The sequence below is a fragment of the Gallinula chloropus genome (assembly GCF_964237585.1).
Source record: "Gallinula chloropus genome assembly, chromosome: 3".
NCBI lineage: Eukaryota > Metazoa > Chordata > Aves > Gruiformes > Rallidae > Gallinula > Gallinula chloropus.
Genome location: NC_140087.1, coordinates 96,527,127 through 96,548,786, shown reverse-complemented (window position 1 = coordinate 96,548,786; position 21,660 = coordinate 96,527,127). Strand labels below are relative to the sequence as shown.

General features: G+C 41.4%; 1 protein-coding gene across 1 annotated transcript in view; it reads right to left on the bottom strand.

The window, feature by feature from the left end:
* DST (dystonin) overlaps nt 1–21,660 on the bottom strand; it is a gene marked incomplete at its 5' end in the record, with an annotated part of 301,073 nt that overhangs the window by 144,501 nt on the left and 134,912 nt on the right. The window contains 6 exons of the mRNA XM_084262411.1: nt 1,560–1,687; nt 1,767–1,862; nt 2,191–2,310; nt 2,846–2,952; nt 3,073–3,185; nt 20,777–20,943. Of these exons, the coding sequence (XP_084118537.1) occupies nt 1,560–1,687; nt 1,767–1,862; nt 2,191–2,310; nt 2,846–2,952; nt 3,073–3,185; nt 20,777–20,943 (731 nt within the window). The remainder of the gene's footprint in view (nt 1–1,559; nt 1,688–1,766; nt 1,863–2,190; nt 2,311–2,845; nt 2,953–3,072; nt 3,186–20,776; nt 20,944–21,660) is intronic.

Here is a 21,660-nt window from a genome sequence, read left to right as displayed (position 1 = left end):
GCAAAGTTTTAGTACTTGCAAAATTTCCATTTTAGCTGAGGTCACATCTTTGCCACAACCAAATCCCACCTCAGGAACTGTATCAACACCAAGTATTAGTGAGATGCACTAATAACCAATACAGCAAACATGGATCAAGGTTTTGTGTTCAGATCAACTGACAATTTTAACTTGATAACTAAACCAGAATCACTTAATCCTCTCTTTCCTTTTGCAGTGACTACCACACATAGTGACCATCACCATATGATCTGTCACTCAAACACGAGAAGGCATTTGTGTTTGTTTGCCTGCGCGCAGTCCATAGGAGTAAAAAAGAAATAAACTTATGTGATTCATACACAACCTCAACAATGATAATCCAGCTTTCTGCAAGCATGAATAGAATTCCTTTTGGCAAAGGCAGGCACTAAACTTCGATTTTGACAAGTCAGGACAGATAAGCGTACAAGATCCAGCAGGCTGTATTTCTTCCACTGCTTTCCAGTGTTGTGCTCTGCATGGTGGGGAGAACTTTGGATTCCTCTACAGGACTTTCACAGCAGAGTGCTGTGAATCAACACCTCCCACTGCATCTGCCATTTCAGTCATGCTCTTGCTTTTGTAAGCATGACACATATTTAATTAACTCAACTGTCTTTGGAATCTCCTCTTGCTAAAATCTGCCTTTCTGAGGACTTCCTAGATGATGGTTTTGATTCTTCACACTTAATTTCAGGTCGTAAACCTGAGAGAATGATTGCCCTACTGTCACCAGAAAACCAGTGCCTGGACTCTCTAGAAAGTGATTGAGATCTTAAGTGTCTGCTTTGGATGCTTAAAGTTAAGCAAAATGAATCCAGACCCAGGTGACTGTACCTACCTTCAGAAAGATGCCCAAAGACTCATTTAAACTAAAGTGTTAAATAAAATTAGTTAAATTAATGAATGGATGGCATCTGTGTCTGCCATAGAACTCAAAAGAGGTACCATTTAAAAGCTGAAAAAGACTGCATTGAGATTTTAAACATGCTCAGTGTGCCATTAATGATGTACAAAACAGTGTCACATCTACTACTACCATAGTGTCACATCATCTACTACCATGGAAAGCTGCTATGTGCTTCGCACATTGAAACACTTTGTGTGCCTTTGAGTACAACCAACTTTTAAGCAACCTCAGAACAGGACATTTGTCCATGATGCTGTGCACCAAGTGAAATAGGCATTTCATTTAAAGGACAAGGATGCTGCTTATATGAAATAAAGTCTAAGTGAGACAGCAAAGTGATATGAACCTGGCTCTGACCCATCTGCACAAAGAAGGTGGTTATATTTGTGTTTAAGTGCACTGATGATGCGAAGCACAGATACTATTTATTATGGCCTTGTGAGACCATTCCATCTGGACCTACTTCTATAAAACTGATAAAGACTTCAGGCCTAAACAAAGGCAGAATCAACTGATCTAGAAAAATAACATGGATGTTACCATAGCAGAAAACATTTACAATTTTCAGTATTAATTAAACCAACAGAAAATAACACCAAACAAGCCTGTCAAGTGTTCACTAATGTACCTCTCCACTTCAGGTCGAAGGATCTTCTCTCTTTCCAGCATGGCAATAATAAGCTTCCCCCATTCTTTTTCTATATCATTTGGATGGTAGCCTTGAGGAAGTTTAATGCGTCCAAATTCTATCCAGACCTTAAAAGTTCATACAGATTTGTTATTCTAAGCCACAGAAAGGGAATTTCTATACATTTTTATGCATGTTAAAACTTACCTCTAGCAGTTTATACAGACGTTTAATTTTTGATTTATCTGTCTCCTTTGGTGGAATTTCTGTTTCCTTAAACTGCAAATATTGATTATAAAGTGCCTATAGAAAGACAAAAAGTCATCCATTTTTACTTACAATGAATATAACACCTTACTTCCCAAACCACTTCTAATATTCTTTGTAAGCTTACGTTCTTACACCGCTCTACTTCAGTTCTATGAATAACAATCAGTGACATGCTAAAGATCTGAGTTTGATTGTTCCTATGTTAGAAATGTCCTTTTTGTATTTTGAAAAGGTTAAGGAGTAGTACTGTTCAACAGATGATTAGACTGTATAAATCAAAGCACTTCATTGTTCAAGCATGCTCTGAGTCAGCAAGATTAACTCCCTTGATGGAATGACATTTTAAGCCGCCACACCTCACCTTCAATTCCACAGGATTGTTGGGAAATGTTCTGTCGGACATTATCGTGACATGGTGTCTGATCCACTGCATGAGGTAGTTCACCATATTCTGATACTCAACCCATTTGACTTCAACATCCTACCAAAGCACAACCCAGGTTACAGATCAGAAGAAAACAATCTGAGAGCTCACTTTGTTCTATCTTTTAAGTCTGAGGTCTTTATGTATGAAAGAGAGATTTCTAAACCCTGTAATTCTGAAACAGTATTTACTTCCTCGTTACAGCTCATTTAAAGCTTCCAAATATACAATTTCAGTCTTAAGTTTTGGTCCCAAGTAATTCCACTGAAAACACAAAATTTTCTAGTTTAATAAACTTCAAATTTATAAGAATCAGAGGCCAAATTTATAGGTTCATGACTGAAAAGTAAGAACTTTTACTCTACTTTTCTCCAACTTCAGGTATATTGGTTTTAGTTAAGCTCTTCGCATAAATATTTTTATGTCCAGACCATGAAAGAGCTGCTAAGCTGCTAAACTCTTAACCTGGAAAATCATGTCAGAGAAAAGTCTGACAGCAGTCCATCAAAGATCCAGCTAGCATCCTGGAACTGACGTCAAGAGTTGTATTAGTGAAGCTCACACACCGCACAAGTCATTTTCTCCCACTTACATTTGCACTGATGCCTTCACCACCTTCTGGTACTTTGGGAAATGCATCATAAAGCGATGACACATAAGTTATTACTGATTTCTCATCAGGTGAGGAAACATCAACATCTAGAAGAGCAAGACAGAACAGCCCTTTATCACGTAGTTGTAAGAATGCCCGCAAATATGCTATAGTCTGCAGGCAGCTTGGATTTTATTTTAATATTAGGGTTTTAGCAGCTATCTTACCTTCAGGATCCAGAAGTCTGGCAACACCAAGTTTTTCTGCTACAAAAAAAGCATGTTCTAAATTTGCAAGGTTGCTTTGAACAGCAACGGTACTCATGTCTATCAGGTCCGGCCTGTCAAATAAAAACAGTAACACTTGATTACAGATCTTTCCCAGTTTTAATCACTGCTGTATTAGTCAAACCAAGAGCACAGATGGATACAGCAAATGAGCTTTCATTTTTAAAAAGTTATCATTATAATCATGTGGACAAGCTGAGGACAATGTTAAGTTATAAGCACAAGCAGAAGGCTACTACAAAACTGACAGTTCTTCATCTACAAACTAAACTTTCTAGGCATCCCCTGTGTACTTTTTTTCCTTGTGCAATATTTACTCATGTGCATTGCCACTGTATTATCACACCTTGTCCTTTCCACTGCTCTTAAGGAGGTGAAACTTGTTTTTCTTGTCAGACTCATTTATGTAAGGAGGTTCATTTCTACTGCCTTCACAAGTTTTTAGTTATTCTGCATCAAAGTCACCAATCAACGCACATCAGAACCCACACAACACCACATTCACTCACAAAAACATCACTATAGTCTGGAAGGCAAGTATTCTTATTGGGCTTTAAAGAAGTCTTGCTCAAACTGCATTGAAGCCCTGCTCTCAGATAAACACTGCTGCCAGTTCTCTTGCAGACAAGCCTCAGCCCCATGCACTTACACCTTCGCCCTGCTAAACTCCACAGCCCTAACACTGTTGTTAGAATGGAACGATCTTCTTCAGTCAATTTTACCTACAAACATTTTTAAAGCCCAAACCTAACTATTTTACTGTTTTAAATCAATGTAAAATTTTGAAATTAATATCATCCTTTAGGTTTGCTATTCGGTGCCTCACTTTTAGACCTTGCAGTTCTCAGGGGTGACTGTGTTACCATCAGCCTCTTGCACCACTGGGAATCCTTGTAACCATGCTAACTAAACGAAGAACAGACTTTCAGAGATGCTGAGCAAAAACTCATCTCACTGAAGCCAAGGAAAGTCCAAAACCTTCGGTACTGAAATGCTACTCTACAGAAAACCAGACCAACACTGAAAAAACCCTGGAACAAAAGCCCAAGAGAAAAAGCATGACATAAAAGCTTCAGTGAGCAATTCAGTTCACAGTTGAATTTTCTCATTTTTGTTTCTAGAGAAACTATTTTCTTAGTTTTACCTAGCAGAAGCTTTAAATAATTGCAACAGAGAGAGATAGAAATGAAACAGCTAAACATCACATTGTTCAAAATGAATGATAACATCTCATTTGGCAACACCCCAAATCCCCTTGACTGCAAATGGCATTAACTTCGGGAAACTCAATACAAGCTTGTCTTTCAGTAAGCTACAAGAGCACTGTAAGTAAAAATGTATTTCTTTTCAGCCATTTAGCATCATCTGTCTACAAGACAGAAAATCCTACACCTATTATTTCTTGAAAGAACATTTAATTAATAATAAAAAGCAGTGTAGAAAGAAACATAATCCTCCTAAACCAGGCGGACTTTCCACTTCCAATATGCTCTGTGGGATCATGATCAAGTTCATGTTATTCTTGTTGGAATTTCAGTGCAACAGCAACAATGCAACGAAACCAATATCATCCCGTTGCTCTGAGTAGCACAGAAAATCCATGAAAAATAAAGGACACTGCTAGAAAAGGAAACAGAGCACTCCAGCCTCCTGTTTCAGCCACAACAATGGAGATGGTATGAATAATAAAGATTGGTTTCACAGCACAGTTTTGATGAGGGAAGCGGGTTTCTGTAAGCACACACTTGTTGGTTTGGTGATCTTTCTTTCACCTGCCTTCTTTACATTTGTTTCACTTAATAAGAACAGCTCAAGAATCACTTACACTGCCTGTTCAACTGCCAACTCTCTGAACAAGAGAGGACAAGTTGTTGTAAAAGCCCCGGGTATTTCCAGAAAGCGACTTGCAAACTGCAGAGCCACCAACACAATAATCTCCTTAGAAAAAAGCTTTCATTTAAATTAAGAGTAGGTTAGGTTTTTCTGACAGTAATATGGGAAAAATCAATAAAAAATCTGTTGTTGCATAACACATTATTTTACATCACACTGGAGCTTTACAAGCCATCTGAAGGTGACCCCACTCTATGAAGTCTCCCTTTCTTCCTTTATAAGCATGTTCTCCCATCCCTGCAACTCCTACCACCATAGTGTTATTTCTGTTCCCCTCTTAAGAACAAAGGAAATTTGCAGGGAATACTGCTGTTTTCACTTAATTACACACTTAACTCATAGCATACCAACCTAGATTAACTGTTCTGTATCTATCTAGTCTTCATCTACCAGAAAACACTATGGAAGACAGTATTTGTTTCTCTCTTGACAGTGCCTGCCTTTGTTTTTTTTCAAGCAGACAGAAGGCTCAACAGCTGGCTGAGAACAAGCCCACTGATGGCTTATAAAAAGGAACAGGTATGATGACTTGAATGCAAAAGTGCCTGGCCATGGGAAGTGCCCAGTGCCAGGGGTTTTGGGGCTGCCACCCTCCACAGGTCACCCTTTCTCCTTCCCAATAATAGAGGGATATGTTGCAAAACCACAGAAAAAAAGGAGCTTACCTCAATAAAATACCTTTTTTTAAAAAAAAATCTCAGAAAAACACAACTGAAAAATACTGAAATTATCAATTGCTACGTTGTTCATCTTGTTTAAGAGTATTTCCTCACAATTTTAAATAGAAGTGATTTTTATCTGCTGTAAGCTTGCAGAGATACCTGCCCACTAAGCGGGTACAGGGGAATTTGCATTTGAGCATGTACACACAGACTGCAGTGTGTGATCACCGATCACCACCCTTACACACAGACTGCAGTGTGTGATCACCGATCACCACCCTTACACACAGACTGCAGTGTGTGATCACCGATCACCACCCTTACACACGGACTGCAGTGTGTGATCACCGATCACCACCCTTACACACAGACTGCAGTGTGTGATCACCGATCACCACCCTTACACACGGACTGCAGTGTGTGATCACCGATCACCATCCTTACACACGGACTGCAGTGTGTGATCACCGATCACCTTCCTTACACACAGACTGCAGTGTGTGATCACCGATCACCATCCTTACACACAGACTGCAGTGTGTGATCACCGATCACCATCCTTACACACAGACTGCAGTGTGTGATCACCGATCACCATCCTTACACACAGACTGCAGCGCTGTGATCACCGATCACCATCCTTACACACAGACTGCAGCACTGTGATCACCGATCACCATCCTTACACACAGACTGCAGTGTGTGATCACCGATCACCACCCTTACACACAGACTGCAGTGTGTGATCACCGATCACCACCCTTACACACAGACTGCAGTGCTGTGATCACCGATCACCATCCTTACACACAGACTGCAGTGTGTGATCACCGATCACCATCCTTACACACAGACTGCAGTGTGTGATCACCGATCACCATCCTCACACACAGACTGCAGTGTGTGATCACCGATCACCATCCTTACACACAGACTGCAGTGTGTGATCACCAATCACCATCCTTACACACAGACTGCAGTGTGTGATCACTGATCACCATCCTTACACAGGGACTGCAGTGTGTGATCACCGATCACCACCCTTACACACAGACTGCAGCACTGTGATCACCGATCACCATCCTTACACAGGGATTGCAGTGTGTGATCACCGATCACCACCCTTACACACAGACTGCAGTGTGTGATCACCGATCACCACCCTTACACAGGGACTGCAGTGTGTGATCACCGATCACCACCCTTACACACGGACTGCAGTGTGTGATCACCGATCACCACCCTTACACATGGACTGCAGCGCTGTGATCACCGACCACCATCCTTCTCTGAAGAATCACAGGAACTCAGTGTTACTGCACACAGATTGATGACAGGGAGTGTCATGGGGCTGTATTATAAAGGCTTTCAAATATTTCCCACTATCTTTAGTATTTCATTTCTCCATTAAATTCTGAAATGCCACTAACTACTTTAATTGCAGTCGTGATGAGTATCCTTCTAATACATATTGATTTAATTGTCTTAATTGAAGTAAAGTCTAGATTTAAAAGCATCATCCATCACGGCAAACATTTTCATTTTTAAAGATAAAGAGAAATGCAAGAGTTTTGTAGAAGCTATTTGTCATGTACTGTAAATATATTTTCTACTGATTTGCATAGCACTATTAAGTGGTTTTATACATGGTCAAGAACAAATTAAATTAAACATACTTTTAAGTAAAAGACGATGACTCTACCTTCTGTCATAATATTGTGAGTCATCTTATGGCAGATTTTTCAGCGGGTTGGGCTCTTGCCATCAAAACACACACATAAACATCCCAAACACCAGCGAGTTGGAACATTCCATGCAAAGGAGATACTTCTGCTGCAGCCGCACCTAAGTCAAGGGGTTCGGCTTCTACATAGCCAGTCATTAATCATTTCGGGTGCCTGCCATTTGAGATCTCAGTGTAGGTGTTAGAAATTAGACATAATTTGTACCAGAATTGAGGTTTAAAAAAAGGAGTAATTTATACTTTTAAGAAGCTGAGAAAATTGTGATCTGTCCAAGAAACCAAATATCTAGCACTGAAAAGAGACAAAGCAGACAATACCTGCAGAACAGCATAAAGAAATGCAGGGGTTTACACTGCAAGTTACATGGGTCAAATGCAAGCTTCATATCACTTGTGCACAACCAATGAAGTTCGGTACACGTAGACTGTCCCGTGGCAAAAACCTAATACCTAGCCAAACAGCTCAAGATCCAAACTAGCAGCTACAATATTTCCCTGTTAAAACAAAAGGCTAGATTTGATGAGAATTTGATATTTCAAAGTGGGAAAGGATATTTAACTCAACTTTTATTGTCCCAGTCAATGATCAAGAAACCACATCCTTCTCTGCAGTGTTCCCAGATGACAGTTGCCCAAGTTATGATGATGTATAACTTTATGAAAACATTTATACATCAAAGTAACATTCCACATGGAAATACTGTTAACGAGTTCAGGAGGCTAACTGACAAATCTCATTATTTATATGAGCCATCTAAGCTATTTATTCAGCACAACTCTGTTTCAGTCAGAACTCTGGATGTTGTCTGATACTAAAAGGGTATTTCTCTCCTGGCTTATATCAAGCACAAATATTAATGCAGTGAGTCTCATGCAGAGCTCTCAGAGAAAACATGACTGAAGATGCAGAGCAAAGTGTACACATCACTATAGTCCAGTTAGCTTTTCCATTGCTGTAATTAGAAAATGCATATAAAATTAAAGAAATTCCTTGCTTCGTAGTTCACAGACAATTGAAAAGGAGAGGGGCCAGAAAGACTCATGCATGCATTTTTCAGGGATGGGAAGACTACTGAAACAAATTAAAGACCATGCCAAAATACAAAGCCATAAAATTAATTTTTTAAGACAGACAAAAATAGAATCCAGATTGATTTGACACAGATTTCAAAAGGGCGAACAAGAGCTTTGGTTAATAGCAGAAAGACTGCAAAGGAATACAAAGGTAGAAAAAGTCCATGTAAAAGAGCTAAAATTTCTGAATCTCTTCTAACAACTACTTCTCATTACCTTCCCATGAACTCCACAAATAAGACAACGAAGCAAAATCTATTTATTATTCAATCTACTATATAGTAACGCCTAGCATTTAACCTAACCCTGAAGAGAGTTTCAAAAGCACTAAAAATATATTTACAGCAGCTTATGAGCAGTGTCAACGTGTGGGAACTTAGTATTTTGTCTCCATGTCAGGTAAAAATCCAAGTCTTGTTAAGAGCTTGCTGAAGAGCTTGCTTCGGAAAGACTGAGGCATCAACACTATGGAAACAACTCCTGGACATCAACTAACACATATTGTCCTTGGGGGTATTTCTGTTGATGCCCAGTGCTTGCAAACAGAGTGCTCTGTACATTGTCATGACCACGAGATCCAGGTATGGTGTTGGACGGATCCTTTGCTAATGCATATGCCTACCACAGTTAATTCCTGATCTTTTTGCCAGCATCACATGGGAGCTGCAATATAAAGGATGGCATGTCTTAGGGGGGGAAAAAAGGCCATACAGGACTAGCTGGGTTCAGCAACCCAGTTTCAGAGAACTTGGAAACCCAAGTTTCAGGGAGCACAGTAATCCAGATTTCCTTCCACAGTCTGATCACTTACAGAGGAGGAAGAGAGCTTCTGCTCAAAAATGGCATGCAGATAGGACTTAGAGGCATTAAGCAGGAACAGATTTCCTCCATCATCAGAATCAGGGACTACAATCCAGACACAGAGCACAAGGGTCTGTAGCAGGTTACCTGGTGTCAAACACCCCACGCTGAGGGGAGGAGGAACAATGTTGACTCCTGTATCAACACTATCTTCCTCTATACCTAGGCTACCCCCTTCTAGAAGCTCTGGATTCCTTACAAAGTGGTTTCAGAAGGTTCTATGGACAACAATCACACAAGTTTTCTAGCTTCACTGAATTCCTTGTTCCATGTCGGGAAAGAACCCTTCAGTCTCAGACCTCAGTAGAGAAATGTAAGCACTAATTTCCACACCCAAGGGCTCCAAATGGCAACACTAAGTTTTGAATAAGGTGTCCAAATGTCTGAACCGGGTTTGCCTGAAGCCCCTTGGCACATCTGCTAAATGGCTAGTATTGCATACTACTCACAAACACTTGAGTAGAAAAGAAAGAACATTGAACATGAAAGATACATCATGGACTATGAAGTTTGCTGGAGTACCTAACCAAAGGACTGGCTGCAGCTGTCCTTTAGAGGAAGCAGTCAAAGCACAGGCAAGGCTTTTAATCTATGGTTACTGCACTACTAAGTGGAGTCACCCAGAAAAGGAGGTTTGCATGGAATAACATGCAGCCAGGTCTGATCATCTGCAGTCGGCCTCGAGCATTCACAGGATTAAGTAACTGCAGACTGTAGCTTTCATGAAGAATGGTTTTGGTTCTTTTTAACAGATTCACTTGGGTGTGACAAGGAAGAACACAGAAAGATTTGAAAGGCTCCAGCTTTTACACATCCTGGAGATCACAAGGTCTCTATATGAGGATGAGGAAAGTAGCAAGGGGTAACATTCAGCTCCGGATCCAGACATCTAAATTTAGGTATCTACATTAAAGTGTCTATGCATATTTCATTACAGAGAGTGGAAACCTGGCCAACACATCCAGCTCAACCTATCTAGCAAGCTATCCAGAATTACTTTAGAGCGAGCCACATCAACTGACCGTACTGAGAAGTTTAGATAACCGCAAAGCTGTCATGAAACGTGCTGCCTCAGTGAACACACATGTTTTGAGACTGACACGCACAGGAAAAAAGCTATACTGTGCATTTAAATGCAGAATTGCTTAACTCGCTCTCACAGATTGATAATAATGATTACTGTGGATTTGCCTAGGACTTTCTGAAGACTTTCTCATTCAATTAATATGAAATTAATTTAAAAAGGCTACCAAAATTTTACTATTGCAATTAAGGAGATGCGCAATTCATCATGCATAGAAGATCATCATTCAACACTTGACTAGAAGTTTAAAGGTGAAAACCTTTAAAACCTTCTTCTATCTTGGCCAACTGATAGAGGTTACCTGAAGTAAATTTCATAAATATTTGACTACTTTTCAGACAGAAAGTATTTAATGTAATCTCAAATGTGAGACTAAAATGACTTTATTACAACATCTTCAACTTAAACATGGTGACACATAGATTACCCCAATGGATCAAACCACAAAAATGCATGGTGAAGCTGACCAGTATCACCACTGAAATTAGGCAACACTTCAAAATTCAGGGAAAATGCATGAAATTCTCTAATTAAAAGTTGTTATTATCGAAAAGTGTGATGAACTGTGATAAACCAAAAAGCGTGCTGCCTCCTATAGCTCTGCATATTGCTTGTTCAAGTATGTGGCAAATTCTCTTCTCAAGCTCCGCAGGTCCCCAGCCTCATGGACACAATGTACTAATGTATTTCACATGATCATTGTGCCTGGCCTGGTATTTTTGGGTTTGTTTTCTCTTGTGTTGGTATGACGGGAATGCCTGCACTATTCATGTGCCTCTACAGATTTCATTCAATGCCTCTCTAAGGATGAACAATCATGCCTTTTTATTCTCCCAAGCTGAAACACTCTCACGGAATCTGGACTCTTCAGCCCTCCTCCGTATATCTTCATCACAATTTTTCACACTAGTTTTCAGATGTGGTGAATAATGCTGAAAAATATACTGCAAGCGATGGTGAGCTGGAAATAATGTAACAAGGACACACTATTCACAGGTAAGATTCCTTCTCAGTTCTTCAGGCCTCCCAACATGTATCAAGACTTCCAATAGAAAAAGAATGAATGTTTCAACTGCACTACAAATAAGGGCACCCAAGGGCTTTTTTCTTCTAATTTATTAATTTAGCCCCCAACAATATATACAGGTAATTCAGATAATCCCTATCGTGCATATCCTTGATTTAACAAGCACCGAGTTTAATAAACCAACTGAAACCTCCTGTCTCACCTTTGTTAGCACACAAGCACTTTACCTGTTACTTACAATACCACTGATGTAGATAAAGACACAACTGAGGCATTGTAACATCAAAGATCTATTATTTAAATGTGGAGTTCAGCTTTAGCCATGCCTAACCAACCCTAATCACAACTTGGCAGCAAGTTTGCAATGTAGATTTCAAGCTCACGATACACATGAACAAAACTAGAAAGGATCTCACTCCTTTCACCAGCTTCAAAAACAGATTTTACAGTCCCTTTGTAATTTGAGATGCTTTTGTCATTACGAAACCAGTAATTACATAGAAACTTTGCCAATTTTTTGCCTATGATAAAATTTAAATAAGAGAAAGGCTCATAACTGTTAACCTCAACCCACACTGCAGTCTACACACATAACCATAAATAATGGTTTCTTGGTGTGTCTGAATACCAACAAGACAATGAAGAAACCCAACCAAATAATTTTTTTGTCCTGTTCCCTGAGAAAACTCCTTCCAGACCCCAGCAGTGACCGACGCACTAGCTTTCCAGTGGAATTAATATGGTTACCAAGAGGGAAGAAGGGTGAGGTACCAAAGTAAGTTCAAAACCAACATTTCTGTGCCATCCTGCCTTGGAGCCAACTATTTCTCCATGTGCCACAAATTTGCCAAAGACATTGCCAGAAAACTGAGACCTCTCTCTGAGGTACATACACGATCACTACCCAGGCAACCTTTTGAATACAGGCTTCCAACATCCTTAGGTATCCTGGTCCTTTCTAATCAGAGACACATGGAAAAGGAATTAAAAAAAAATTAAAATAGCCTTTCAATTCAACGCTTTATTTTTCAGTTTCTTCCTATTTGGCTAGAACAAGAGAAAAGCTTTTATTTCATCCCAATATTTGTTTTCTTCAGAGTTATTGCAAAATAATCCTGTTACCTGTCAGTTCAGCAGCTACCTTGCAGTATGATCCAGCACAACATACACAGGGAACATTTGAAGTCCAGATCTGAAATTAATCAACACAGCTGCCTGGAAGCCTTCCCTCTAATACCCGCTAATGCTAACCACCACCACAACACAAGATGTTAAAATTGCAGGCCCACTTCCAGTACTATTTTAATACAGCCTTTACCTATAGCCATCAGAATTTTTTCCTGAGTGCATTCGATTAAACTGTTGCTGAGGTTACTTTCTATTTCTAACCCCATTAGCCATATGTATATGCATACTCAGGCAAGTAACATTAAAACCATGTCCGCTTGTCAATATTTTTAATCATCTTAAACGCTGCTTATCCTTTACCAAATTGCCAATTCTTAATGCCAGGTTTGTTCCTTCTACGTAACAAAAACTGTTGAAAGCTGTAACAATCATGCTTCTGGACAATGAGGTGGGTGGGAAATGGGGGGCAACGTGATGAAACTCACTTTTTTTTGTTAAAGCTGGGTAACAACAAATTAGGAGTTGCAAACCTGCAAGCTAAAACTAGCAGACCCAACTAATCTCTTTATTTAAAATATAACCCCTAGCATTTTTAAGGCTTGACACTGTGTAATACTTAGTTTCTTTCTCATTCATTCCCCCAGGGTGTTTAACGTGTTACTGCATATTGAAGCATCACCATCCCTCCCCTTAAGGAATGCACTCATGTCAGTACCTGATCAGCTGTAACGTGTTTTAACATCACAGGGATGTCACATGCACTGTTGACCAGGAGCTTAGTGTTCAACAAACTATACATACATGGCAAATCATCCTGGGTAAAGCTGAAACAGCTTGTTCTGCCTCCGAACAGCTATTTGGAAGGCAGGAGACTAGCTTGCTCTGTGCTATACCACACTCCAAACCCCACGTGCTTTGTAATTCAGAAAGCATATGGAGTTATTGTAGTAATATTTCAAAAGGAAAGTGCTGTGGCACTGGCAAATTTGTCTCTCTCACTTTATCCAGCATTTATGGAGCTTTCACACTGATCCTTCCTTCGGAGACGCAGTCTGCTGCAGTTTTTATTCCCCTTCTTCCCACATGAAGCACCCAGTGCACTGCTCTTTCTGTGCTGCCTCTGTTCCTCTTTCCTTTGGAAATAACATCCATTTTCTCCCTGCTCTCTCTCTAAACTGCATACAACTTAAAAGTATAGGCATTGTTAAAGTCTCGCACAAAGTTTACCAGTACTAAAGGCTCCTTTGGATCAGATGCCCACATTTCTTCAGCAATACAGTAAAACCCATTTTCCTTCAAACTCTGCCCAAAATGCACCCCCTTCGAAATTTATCGCCACTTTCCCTCTCTGCAGCATTTTGAATACTTAACATTCTTCTTAAGCAGTGCCAAAATTTGTAGACAACTGTCTCTATGTGGTCTCAGCAAGCCTTGGTACAGCATTACATGAAATAACCTCGCCTGTTTTCTTGCCTAAAACCTTTCATGTTTATACTACAGCCCTGCTTGCTTGTCAAGCTGATGTTTATCTACTTTTTTCCCTTAACAGCGTCTCTCCGTTTTGTACGGTTGCTGAAATTCATCCAAAAATCCAGACCTAACTGGACACACCAATGCTGAAAGTGTACAGAAGCCCAGATCAAGGGTCCATGACTCTACCGGCTAGTCCTTCCCACAGCACAACTACGGCCATTGCCACTTGTCGTGGTTTTACCCCGGCTGAGAGCCGAGATCCACACAGCTGCCTGTTCCTTAAAGGAAAAGAGCAGGGGAAGAGGGAAGGGGGGGTGAGAGGTAAGGGAAGGGAAAAGGAAGGGGCAAATAACCCCAAAACCAAGAAATTAAGAGGCCCGTGGGTTGGGATAAGGATAGTTTACTAAGATAACAGAAAGATACAATATAACAATGCTAACAGGACTTTAGATATGAAGCTGTTGATACACAATGCAGTTTCTCACCAAACCACACAACTCAGGCCGTGCCACACAGAGCCGTCCTGGAATCCGACCGTCCCCCAAGAACCGCGCGTCCCAGAGCCGCCCTCGGCCTTCCTCCCATCAGCCCCCCGATATCCTGGGCAGCACATAACTGGCGTGGAATACTCTCTTTGGTCAGTTGGGTCACCTGTCCTGGCTTCGCCCTCCTTTCTCATGAATAGAGAAATACGAAGAGCTGAGAAAGTCCTTGACTGTCTGACAGCAACTAGAAACATCAGGGTGTTACCAGCACTGCTTTCATTTTAACTCTCAAACACAGCATTCCATCCGCTGCTACAAATGAAGTTAACTCCATCCTGACCAAAACCAGGACACCACTCACACCCTCCCTGGTCCCAGTCCAAGGAACAGCACTGACCCAGAACTGCTCTCAAGAGGCTGCAGCCTGGCTTGGGGATGAAGGGGCGAGTTCAGCCATGCAGACCCAAGCCCTGTTGTACCGTGTACCTACAGAGCCAGAGAGCAGGGATTGGACCTGCTTCATTTACTGGAACAGACCTAAGACCTGAAACTAGAACTTGACAAGCACGGCTTTACCTGGGAACCAAGCTTACAGTCCTTCCTGAGCAGGCACTACTCTTCCCCATACACGCACCACAGGGACTACTCATTAAATGCTATTATCTAGTTATAGAAGAACATGCTGTTCTTGCTGGAGTTCCTTTTGTAAATGCTAAAAGCAAAATTACCTCTGTATTATAAAAATTGAAAGAATACAAAAATAAAATAGGAGTGCACACATTTTTTACAAAAAGCATGTGTGTCTGATGTTAATCTTTTCCTATCCTCCATACTTCTTTTTTCTTAGAAAGATGAGCTGGTCTGTAACCACATCTGTGTGTTCAGAGTATCAGCAGCTGCTGCCCTTAGAGTGTCCGTAAGTACCATTGAAGTGTAAACCTAGCAGCTATTGTTTGTTATTTCTTAAATTCCATTTTCAGACACTTTTAAAATGAAATTGCCTGCAGTTCTTATGCCCTAAATGCTCAGGGCAGTCTGAGGTCAAAAAAACCCCAACTAACCCCCCCAAAAACCAATTTGTTACTTTGGTATAAATTTTCATTTGGATTTACTTCACTTTAAAACAAATGCATTATTAGTTCCAATCTGGCATGCCATTCCTAATGAAAGAAGATAAGCCTTCCTTCTCAACAGACACAGATGTACTTTAACAACAGTGTTTGTTCTTCCTGGGCAAAATGCACGTACATAAGGAAATGAAAACACAAGTCAAGAACATTTACCTAAAACACAACCTAGCAACTAGATGCACATGAGGTGATCGAGCTGCAAGCTGAAAACCTGCTATTTATATGGTGGTATATCTGGCAAAATCTGGGCATTACATGATGATTGAAGTCAGCCTCCAACTCTGAGGTCTGGCTTACAGGTTACTGCTACGTATGATATGATGGTATGAAAGAAACACCACGTACTTTGTAAACTGCCTGAAGTCAGATTTCTTCCAATACAACATACTAGAACAAATAACACGTCTTCAACAAAGAATTAAGCTATAAAAGGCCAATTAAATGAGACACACAGAATATTCTTGAATCTCCTCCTGGGCATATCGGTACCTTTTAGCAACGGACCTGATCACACATTCAGAGAAAGGTGTGAAGGCACACAAGAGAGTCTGAAAGATGATATATTTAAATAAAATCATACAATTAACAAACATGTTAATGTTCAGTATTAAAAGACTTTTAATCTGATCATTTTATTTGATCTTTCTGTGTAAGAACAAATATTCACACAGAGTAATGACATGAAAGGCAAAATCCAGAGCCTGCAACAGAGCCCTCTGATGTCAATCCTGAGGCCAGTGTGGGGCCCCATTCAATTCCCAGGGATTTAACCATGGGACGTTTTAAACCAGAAGCTTTATATATGCTTTACAAGTTCAGCAGAGTAATCTTCAATCTTACCCTATAAACACAGACCACTGCAACCTGCTGAAAACATAAGCAACCTTCTCACATGAAAACAAATTACATTTGCCTAAATCTGGAAGGGGGGGGGGGAAATCAAGCTGTATATGGAGCCAAGCAGCTCAAATACAGTAATTTTTTCCTCTTGTTTCTGTCACTCATAAAATTACTGTCCTTTGATTTAAAGAAATAACAGGAAACTCATTCATACTCTTAACAAAAGTATGACAGAAAGTGACTAAAGGCCCTTACAGAGAAAGCTCTCTGACAAGCTAACCCTTGTCACTGGAGAGGAAGAACAATCCAAACACACTGTATTTGCTCAAGAGAGCAGGTGACTGACTTGAGGGCATGTGATCCAACACGTGCATGCTGCCAGGTCCCCAGGCTCTGCATTGAAGCTGAGCACTGCCAGCACGGCTGTGGGTGCACAAAGGGCAGGGAGATGAGAAGGGACCTAGCTCAGCCAGCCACCACACACTGGCCTGCTGATCTCCGTTGAGATGCTGCAGCAGGTACTACAATTAGTTATGCCAAGGAAACGTTGGCCCTATCCTGCTCCTCCCACACACCTTGGGGGGATGCAGGCAAGTGCGGCAAATCCACACACTATTCCTGCAGATCTGCATCATAAATTTTAGCTGGCGTGCACTATAAGGTGCTGGGATCCTCTGCCGGTGCAGAGAAAAGAAAACAGAAGAAAAAAAACAAGAGACCACTACTGGCAGCCCAGATGAAGCAACACTCACCTGCTGCTAAGGGCAGGCAGGCTGCCAGCCCCGTGAAGGGGAGAGGCTCCCTGCCCGCTGGCGACTGATTCACAGCCCAGCCTCACCCAGCCCTCCACAGCTTCAGCGATTTCCCTACGTACTGAAGCTGTTGTGTACTTGTGGTTTAAAAAATTGCTTATGCCTGGAAAGGAGGTAATTATAACCTACTGCTCTAGTCCCCTGTCACCTAGAACTGGACAGTGACACAATCCTATCTCACGCATGATCAACTGGAGGGATCATGCTGGACGCATTTGGCTTGTGTTCTCAATGACACATCCAGAAAAGGTCCCTCAGCCATGATGTCAGGGCTGTGAGTACGGGGTTTGCCTGTCTCTGTTCAGGTTTAGCCATGAGAGGCAGCGTAGCTCCTGTCCTCTGGGAGCTGCTGGTGTGCTTGCCTCTGTTTCCTAGCTAAGCTATGGCCCCTGCAATGCTGCAGTCCACCCATGGGCCTGTGTCCTAGACCCAGTTTCAGCCCATCCCCAGGGAGATGCCACATGTCCAGGGCCACTCCAGTGCCCTGGCTGCCATGATCCAGGCTGGGGCGGTGGACAGGTCCCTGGCTGCCTGGCCCTGCCCTGCCACCCCTCCATGCGAAGCCCCCACCACTGTGCCTAGACATGGGCAGGCATATGTTCTCCATCCAACACACAGCTTACTGTCACTCAGTGCAACTGAAATTTTAGATACCAGTAACATGCTTGGATATTCCTGAGCCTTCTGGTTAATAATGTCATAGCACTAAATGTCATCCCCTTAAAATTAGGTTTGGGCCCATTTCATATCCCTTCCATGGCTGGCAGTCGCATCCCTGCTGAAAAGCCCCATCAGAGAGCGGACACTCCTCTCAGCCAGGCGTGCATGGTAAGGACACAGCATCCCTGGCACAGCAGGGGTGGCACACTGCACCATGACTGACAGACATGCACCCATGGAGGTACTCTATGTTGACAGCATCACAGTCCCACCCACAGCCCAAGCAGGTGTGCCTGGTCACCCACCCTGATGGATCCAGCACCCCAGCTGGTGGCAACTGCAGGACTCTCAGATGTGGAGCCCAGCTCCTGAGACCACCTGTGTCTGCAAACTAGGAGCTACTAGAGCAGACAAACAGAAAATATGGAGAATCACTGCCAGAAAGGTGCACATTTTGTTAGTGTTTAACCTACTTCCTGCTCAGAACACGAACCAAGCTTTAAGAGAGCTCTCTGGAGTAAAACACTGTAGTTAAAAATATCAGACAACTGTTTGGGAAGACCATTCCTATCTTGTGAGCAATAGCTGGAAATTATTATCTCTGTTTAATGGTATAAAACAGGAAAGGAAAGAAACACAGAAGCCAACTGAAATCAGTGGAAGAATCTCACTGATGTCATCAGCAAGACAAAGTCCAAGAATCTATAGCCTTTCACAGCAAAAAGACATCAGACACAGACAGCAATCATTCTGGGAATGACATGGGATCCTTATGTGGAAAAGATGTATTTTCAGGAGGAGGATAAGCTAAACAGAAACTGGCCCGGAAGCACACAGCACAACATGGGGACTCTGCCCCTCAGTCACTGAATCATCTGCTCTGGCCAATGCACTTGTGTCAAAGGTGCCTGTGCTTTCCCCACGGAAACGCTGTGAATGAAAAGTCTTGGGAGCACTGCCAGAAATACTGCTCCAGCAAAGCGACTGCAGGTACCCAGTCATGTCCAAGGCATTAACATTTGCACAGCTGGAGGGCAGAATTCAAGTTTTTCATTATTTATTAACTGATTTGTACCACAGCTGGTAGTTGCCGAGCTGTAAAGGCTACACTGCTCTATGTAAGTGGTGAAGTTCTATGTGAGGCTCTGAAGAAGTTCTGGGAAATATTTTCCATTATTCCATCTCATTAAGCTCCTTCCTTCTCCCCCCGCCCCCCCCCCCCCCCCCCCCCCGCCTCTGAATCTTTCAAATTGTTTATTTATTCAAATATTTGCCTGCACTCTGTTCATTCTTTTGGCTGCACTGTCCTGAAGTAAAACAGCCTAGCCTTTCACCAGCAATTTCCCTTTGTCTTGCCAAAGTTACTAAAAGAAGACTTCCTTGCTGGCACGCACCTCCTCCCTGACTGGCTACCCAGAACAGAAGCGTTACAGAGAGAAAGACCTCATTGATTCACAGGCAGCTCCGTTTTACCATGAAGCTATGCATCCCTCAGCTAAGTTCCTTGGACTCAGAGCACTGTATGTTATGTTTGCAGCCTCTCTACTCAGTGTGTGAGGAAAAGGCTGCATCTACTTGGCTTGTCTGTCACTTCAGTGTCTCCATACCACAAGCATGTTCTTTCTATGGTGAGACAAATGGTCCCAACAAGAGAAAACTCAAGAACAGGAAAAAAAGTCTTTTTCAGCCTCTGTTTCTTGGAGCTGCACTGAGACATACCGTGTCTGGCACTGTCTCCTTGGGACACTCCAAGGAAATCGCGTACCTCAAACTTCCTGATGCCCCTGGGTACACAGCACGAGTTCTTTACATGTGCCTTGCACAGTGAAGGACAAGTCAGTACACACTAATTCAATGTCCACAATACTCTCCCGTGTTGTTCTCTAAAGACAAAACCTTCCTTGTTCAATTCAGGAACCATAAAATGTACAAAAATAGAGAGACGTCACCAACCAAGACAGAACCTTGAGCACTGCAATAAACTTAAGACTCATTTCCCTGCTGACTTTTGATGCCAAAGTTGGCTTTCTCAAGAAAGATCTGTTTTCACTTAGAATCCAGAATTAGAAATCCTTTTGTCAGTAGACATCTTCAACTGTATTTCAAGTATTTCAACTGCATCCTTTAGCTTCTAGCCACAGCCACCAGTGGTTCTACAAATGCCTGTTTATAAGATTGTGGTAACAAACACATCAGAAGGGGAAGAAAGTAGCACAGTTCCTTTCTCAGACTGAGAATGTTCAAGCCAACTGGTCCCATTTTTCATGAGAATACCCTGCCATTTTATAGGAAACACATCTCAGAGTACATATGGGCTCCAAGCAGAAACGCTCCAGGGGCACGGTAAAGTCACAGAGGTAAGGCTAAGGGGATCTTCAGTATATCTCAGGTCCTGCAGTAATTGACAGATTTCACCAGCAGTGCAGTTTTGGGTTTTGGTGATTAGTTCTGACTCTACCCTGCCGATGTTTAAATGCCAGAAGGACAAATAGAGACTGTGGAGAAGATTGAACCGTGGGGATATTCTTCTCAGCAGCTTAGAGGTGCCCTATTGGAGATGTGTAGGATTCCTGGAGATGCTCCTCTGAGGAAGGGGGAACACACAAAGGCTACTGAGGCATTCTTTGGCTCCAAAGAGCAGGGAATTGCACAGGAAGAGTCAGTGTCATATACACAGCTGCACTGCTACCACAGGCATAGACCACAGAGCCCCCTATGGACATTAGAATGCTACAATTTCTGTTTTCCAGGAGAACAGGGAAAGCACTTACCTGTATTTATGAATGATGGCATTAAATAATCTTCCATCACGCCAGCAGGTAGTAAAATTTTCACAACGTATTCCAGCATAACCCTCGGTTGTCTGCTGCGACCACAGGAGCAGTCTCTCCTTAGCAGACATGTCCTCTGACTCTCCAGTAACATGGATATCAGATATCTAAAACACAGTTAATATAAATACCACAATTACATCTAACACACAGTAAAATTTAAAATATTGCCAAAAATTCCTGAAGAATTTTGCCTGACATCTGCATATGTGATTATGTAGACTATGAATGTACTGTGTTAATACTCTTTCGTGCCATATTTTTATGTACTCCTAGCATCTTCAAGATGGAAATACAAAATTCAGAGCTTTATCATTTTCTTCGGTTAGATATCCCCATGTCTGGTGACAATATAATACTATATATAATGAAAAATACTTAAATAAGGCTAATTTACTTGAAAATGTGAGTGTATATTTATGTATTATGCCTATTATATATAAATGTTAGATACTTACATATAAAATACAACGCATTTTGTAAGTATATATTCACATCATAATACACATTTTTATATTACACATCCTATACTTAGCTATGATATTTCTCTATTAAAACAGGTTAAGTTATATGGTTTTTGATAATTCAATAATAAAACAATCATTTCAATGAAAACTGACTGCAATGATTTTAGAACAATATTTTCTGGAAAGCATTTTAGCAATGACTGAAAGGTTGAAGGATTATACATTAAAATTTTGCTGGATACAGAAGGTTTGATTTTGTATTACCTAAGCATTACATGCAGTTTACATGCAAATAGTACTTTCTCACATCTTAAACTCTCCCCTAAGAAAATTCAGGTCACTTAGAAAACTATCACT